Source organism: Oncorhynchus tshawytscha, linkage group LG13 (assembly GCF_018296145.1).
Source record: "Oncorhynchus tshawytscha isolate Ot180627B linkage group LG13, Otsh_v2.0, whole genome shotgun sequence".
NCBI classification, from domain to species: domain Eukaryota; kingdom Metazoa; phylum Chordata; class Actinopteri; order Salmoniformes; family Salmonidae; genus Oncorhynchus; species Oncorhynchus tshawytscha.
In genome coordinates, this window is record NC_056441.1 from 76,224,117 (window position 1) to 76,230,857 (window position 6,741).

At 41.0% G+C, this 6,741-nt stretch overlaps 1 protein-coding gene across 1 annotated transcript in view; it reads left to right on the forward strand.

Annotated features, from left to right (window-relative positions):
- The window catches only part of LOC112265703 (melatonin receptor type 1B-B-like), a 65,677-nt gene extending 60,687 nt beyond the window's left edge, over positions 1 to 4,990 (forward strand). The window contains 2 exon segments of the mRNA XM_024443254.2: positions 3,443 to 3,561; positions 4,113 to 4,990. Of these exon segments, the coding sequence (XP_024299022.1) occupies positions 3,443 to 3,561; positions 4,113 to 4,868 (875 nt within the window). The 3' untranslated portion in view covers positions 4,869 to 4,990.
- The last annotated feature ends 1,751 nt before the right edge of the window (positions 4,991 to 6,741 follow it).

The following is a 6,741-nucleotide window of genomic DNA, read 5'->3' on the forward strand; positions in this document are numbered from 1 at the left end:
AGTAAAGTGGTGATCCTAACTGTCCCAAGACAGGGAATTTTTACTAAGATTAAATGTCAGGAAAACTGAAAAACAGTTTGGCTAAGGTGTATGCATTTGGCTAAGGTGTATGTAAACTTCCGACTTCAACTGTATATATATATATATAAAATAACCAAGGTCCGGACCTCGTTGTCCTCATATTTAGTTACGGCCATGAACGGCATGATGTGGGCCCAGGGCTAAAATAATGTCCTCATGTAGGCTGACCACATTGGGCTAATCGGCTTCACCTTGGCCCTATTTGTACCCAATGTGAGCTCATGGTATTATCCACATGTGTTTCGCCCACCATGTGCCAATTTGTCCATACATCCATAGCTCTGTCTATGTGGTGACATTTTTCGGGGGGGGTCAGCTTTGTCAAGGTATGTTGTTTAACACCTATTATAACTTCACAACTGTTGTTCTAATAGGTGTAGAAAGTATAGCCATAGATATGAGGAAGTAGAAATGACAGAGAGTGATATCGAGATGGGGAAAAGGACAAGCAGAGGGGAATAGTGAACAGAGTAAAGATGGAAGCACAGTGGAAAAGTCTGAAGGAGAGAAATGTCTTTGAAGTGGCAGGCAATTTTTGGAAATAATTTTTTCATGAAGCATAGGCCTCTTTCCCTTCCTTCCGTAGCCATTGGACCGGAGCAGCAATATCATTCATTTTAATACCTGGAAGATTAACTGGAGGAGACAGTAATGGGTCATTCCACGGTAACGAAATTGCACTGAGACTCAGATTTTTTGCATCTAAAATGTATGCCAAACAAAAAACGATTGATTTAAAATTTTAACAAACCATACAAATCCATGCACAATGAATATTTTTTTACAATTTACACTGAAAATGTTACAAAAACAAATTTACTGTAAAAACTGTGCAGATGCAAAGTTTGGTAACAGAATTTAGGTAAAATCTCCCTCAGTTTTTTATGTGACCATGTCTAAAAACTCTGTATCAAAGATGTCTGTAGAAGAATGAGGTGTCAGCTATGACATGAATTCTTGACTTTGAAAAAACATATTTTGGTTATTGAACTACAGTAAGTGAAGGGGAATTATACCTGGTAACGGAATTGCGGTAACAGAATTTCATCATTGGTCCCTAATCTGTACTATACAGAAGTGCATAATTATGGATATGAATGTCATTCTCTTCATAGTGATGTATCCCGAATAGGTACACAAAGGTAGGAATATCCAATAACCTCCTCTGCATATTTTGGGTATTATTCTTCACACTGGCTATTATTTTTATGAGCTCAGCCCCCAAACAAGACCAAATCTGAACCAATCATAAACGTCTATGTTTCACAAGTTTGGACATCAAAGTATAGCACAGTAGAGCTCAGTAGTGTACAGTAGAGTACAGCACAGCACGGCACAGTAGAGTTGAGTTGAGTTCAGTACAGTAGAGTTCAGAACAGTACAGTACAGTAGAGTAGAGTTCAATGGAGTACTGTTGAGTAGAGTAACGTTCAGTATAATACAGTACATTGTAGAGGGACAATGTCTGGTCTGAGGTAAGGCCTTGCATCGGAACAATTTAGACTGACGATTATGAATATTAGTACGCAGGCTAAGGTGGAAATTAACTGCCATTCAAAATGAGGAGCGAATCTAGGATAATGAAAAGTACATAGTGCATGCTAATATGCTAACCCTAACAATCTACTCCCCCGTGTCCACTGCACAGTACACATACTTTATTTTGTCTTGGCAAAGTGGGAGTGACTTGACACAATGATTGTTTTCACAAGGCAATTAGGAGCCGTGTACCTTTTCTCATTCAATTAGCTTGGTGACGAGTGATCAAGTGAGTCAGCTCTGAGACCGCATTGCTTAACTTAGCATCCTGCATGCTAACAACACAACAGATCTGTCCGAGAAATCGTGCTCATATCACTCTAGTTCATATATTCTTCTACTAAAGATATATCCTCTTTCTATTCTCTCTACACCGTCTCTAAGTCCCTTAATATTCCATACTTGTCCTCAAGTCAATCTCGACTTCCAAGTCATTACCGAGCAGAAATCTCCTTTAATCTTGGTTGACCCGTGTGGTGGGAATAGTGCAGTATAACACAGGAAATTAGACCCAGGGAATAGGTAATGAGATGTGATTCAATGAGCAAATGTATTTGAATGATAGCAGGTGTTTGTTTTTCGGTGGATAGTTGTGTGTGATTGATATGCAAGGTAGGATGATAGCAGGTGTGTGTTTCTAGTTGGATGGTTGTGTGTGATTGATATGCAAGGTAGGATGATAGCAGGTGTGTGTTTCTAGTTGGATGGTTGTCTGTGTGATTGATATGCAAGGTAGGATGATAGCAGGTGTGTGTTTCTAGTTGGATGGTTGTCTGTGTGATTGCTATGCAAGGTAGGATGATAGCAGGTGTGTGTTTCTAGTTGGATGGTTGTCTGTGTGATTGATATGCAAGGTAGGATGATAGCAGATGTGTGTTTCTAGTTGGATGGTTGTGTCTGTGTGATTGATATGCAATGAAGTATAAATAGTACACAGTATGCATTTTAAGTATGCAGATGAAATAAGTAGTAGGTAAATCAGATTTTGGTCACGGCCCTTGACTTCCAGCCTGATCGTGAAGTGGCAGAGTATGCCATGTACTGTATATGTATGGAGGCTGCTGAGGGGAGGACGGCTCATAATAATGGCTGGAACGGCGCTAATGGAATGGTATCAAACAAATGGACACCACATGTTTGATGTATTTGCTACCATTCCACTTATTCCTCTCCAGCCATTGCCACAAGCCCGTCCTCCCCAATTAAGGTGCAACTAACCCACAGTGTACTACATACTCTTTATAATGTACTGTTTAGTAAAAACTAATGCAGTAAGCAAAAAATATCATCATACTAGGTTCATCCTACTGAGAATGGGTCATCTAATGCACTATTGCGTTGATTCCAGCCATGCGTTCATTTTGGTACAGCGCATCGCCTCAGCTGTTGTCAGACACACGTGGGTCTCGAAAGACGATTCTCTTCCTTAATTGTGTGCAGCGAATTCTAATAGATCAAAAGCCTAAATTAATATGACATCCTGTCATTTAAAGCATACAGCATTTCTAAATTTCACATGCTATAAAACTACATTTTTTCAAATACCCAAAATGTCTACTATTTAGAACACAAATACAGGTATTGAGACACGGCCAAGCACTTTTTAACTCAAATGCAATTTTAAGCACTAACCCTAACCTTTACCTTCACACTAACCCTAGCTTCATGTGCACACCCCGGTTCAACCCTAACCCCAAACCTATCCCTAGCCTCAAACCTAAACCTAACCTTAGCCACAATCCTAACCCTTACCTGTAACCCGAACCCTTTCCCTTGATAAAGGACCAAGAAGCTAATGTGTTGTGGTCTCTCTCCTCTGTAGGGAACGTGTTTGTGGTGAGCCTGGCCTTTGCTGACCTCGTGGTGGCCTTCTACCCCTACCCATTGGTGCTCTACGCCATCTTCCATGACGGCTGGTCGCTGGGAGAGACACAGTGCAAAGTGACTAAGACCTGTCTGTCTGTGTGCCTGCCTGTCTGTGTGCCTGCCTGTCTGTCTGTCTGTCTCTCTGCCTTTCTAGCCCTGTTTATACCTGGTTCTAACATGTTATTTGTCTTGATCTTGACCACATTCTGATTGTGCCCACATTTTTATATGTATATTTTTATGATTAAAATACAGATTGTCATTTGACTATGATTAGATCTTCCTGACCACCTCGGGAGGTAGTCAGGCACTCATTGTGTCTGGATATCTTACAAATATAGACGTAGCTGGACAATGAAACCATTTAAATCATAATAATCCTGAAATCATTTACAGGTGGCACCATTGACTTATGGCATCCATGTGGCTTAAAATAAATAAATATTATTTTGAAAGAATAGCTGTCAAATAATTTACATACAGGGAGGGACGAGGAAATATGGTCACAATGCGGAGACATATTTCTGAAAATGTGGGCAAATTCAGAATGTGGACAAGATCACGACAAAGGCTGAATGTTAGAACCAAGTATAAACAGGGCTTCTGTTTTCGCTCTCTCTTTCTAGGTCAGTGGTTTCCTGATGGGCCTGAGCGTCATTGGCTCCATCTTCAACATCACCGGCATCGCCATCAACCGCTACTGTTACATCTGCCACAGCTTTGCCTACGACAGGCTGTACAGCTACCGCAATACCCTCTTACTGGTGGGGCTCATCTGGCTTCTCACCATCCTGGCCATCATACCAAACTTCTTCGTAGGGTCGCTCCAGTACGACCCCAGGGTGTATTCATGTACCTTTGCCCAGGCCGTCAGTACATCGTACACCATCACCGTGGTGGTGATTCATTTCTTTGTGCCCATAGCTGTGGTTACCTTCTGCTACCTGAGGATCTGGATCCTGGTCATCCAGGTGAGGAGGAAGGTGAAGTCAGAGGTGAAGCCCCGACTCAAACCCAGCGACATGCGCAACTTCATCACCATGTTCGTGGTGTTTGTGCTCTTTGCCATCTGCTGGGCGCCACTCAACTTCATCGGTCTGGCCGTGGCCATCGACCCAGAGACGGTGGCGCCACGGATCCCCGAGTGGCTGTTCGTGGTCAGCTACTTCATGGCGTACTTCAACAGTTGCCTTAACGCCATCATCTACGGCCTGCTCAACCAGAACTTCCGTAAGGAATACAAACGGATTATCATGTCCATGTGGATGCCTGGTCTGTTCTTCCAGGAGGCGTCACAGGGGGGTACAGAGGGTATGAGGAGCAAGCCCTCGCCCAGACTGGGACTCAACAACAATGATCACGTCAAGGCAGAGGCTTTGTGACGCTGACTCCAAGGTTCTTCTCTCCTCCACTCCTCTCCCCCACTCCTCCCCTATGGTGTTGTTGGACTTGTTTCTTTTTTCTTCTCTCTCTCTCTTTTCAGTCATGGAGTTCCATTTCTCTCCTGTATCTCACTGACTGCACAGTTGTGCTGTTACCGAAGCCTCAAAGAACAGTCAGAATGGTGCGTATTAAGAGGGAGAGACACACACAAAGGTGTTGACTGATGCTAACTGACTGTGTTATTCACAATTCGAAGAGTGCCATTCATGAAGCATATATGTTCTAACTTATTATGTATCATGTCCTTAAGTATACACCTCAGGCTGCCTGCCTCCTCTCTGCTGCTGTAGCATTATGCATTTCAAAGTTTAAGCCCCAAAAGTATTATTGCTTTTTTTTTTTACCCCATTACGCCCATGACATTTTTGTATAAGACAGGGTATTTAAAGACACATTTGTTATCTTCACAGTTTCCTCTGTAAAAGTATTTATCACACAGTTTATTTTCTTTTCTATATCGATATATCTATATCATTATGACAATCATTATGGCCAGCGTACATTAGCGTAGAAAACAATTTGTAAAAACCCTATTGGTTGTAAATAACAAATAAGCGATGGAGCATGCCAACGGTAGGAGCTCACAAGGTCCTACTACTAACTAGGCAATTGGATTGTCAAACGGTGCCTGATTTTATGCTCATGCGCTCAAACAGGAGATTTACCAAAAACAACCCCTTTACAATTTAACCCAGTTAGTATGGGTTAACTCGTTAGGGTTGGAGTCAGCATATAGCGTTAGGCTTAGAGTTACACAAGGATATAAGACTGAATAGACAACTACATTAGATACATCAGCAGATTTGGTCATTTCTGTTGAGTCAGGAATGGGGTGCTGTGATGCCCCTCGACGGAGTGTCCTGAAAAACCCTCACTGGTACATTATAAGCACAATAAAGCTGTTTTATCTCGGACAACATTGTACTTATGCAGTTTACAGGTTTCAACTGTACTCTTAGTAATGCATGAAGACATGTGACCTATTCTATGCATTTTACACTTCATGTCATTACCTTAAAACACTACAGCAAACCAACTTACTCAATACGATATGTGAATAAGGACAATACTGTTTTTATGAAGAAGTTAATCTTAGTACAAATCAAGTGAATTCATTCAGGCCGTAATGACGCTGAATACCGTTGTTGTGATACTGTGTTCCATGATGATGAAGAATGTGCATGATAAACTTTGATGCTTTGTGTATTGTTTTGGTTGTTTGTTTGTTTTTTATTTTATTTTTGCTTTGAAGAATCTAGGGTCTCTATTCAATCCGTATCGCGGAAGTTCAGCGTTACAGCGTGATTGAAATTTAAAAGCAATGTTCCCGCGTTAGCAGAGACTACATTCACTGCACACACTGCATATGTCAGCTCAATCGGAAATTACCTTCATATTTCTATTGATGATCTTGTGAAATCTGCTGCTGAAGATATCGATGATGTTGACAAAGATTATATGATGATGATGATGATGATGGTAAGAGGAAGATCATTCTTAATTGGCATGTATGCATGTGGATGCACAGGGAGAAGGAGCGCAGTGGTCAAGCTATAAGATTTTTATTTTTTAATTAAGAGAAATACATTGTATTTATTGCTGTGATTTACGTATAAAACTGATGAAGAATATGCGTTTGAAGGGTTGTCAATGTAAAAGTTTAGATGTTAATAAAAACCTTTACTTTTAATAACTTTTCTCAGTTATTATTACTGCTTTTCAGACACATTGATAACAGTGTAAATAATAACTGAGATGGCTAAGACAATTCATTTAGAGGATGCAGATGCACTTTTGGAAATTGCTGGATTT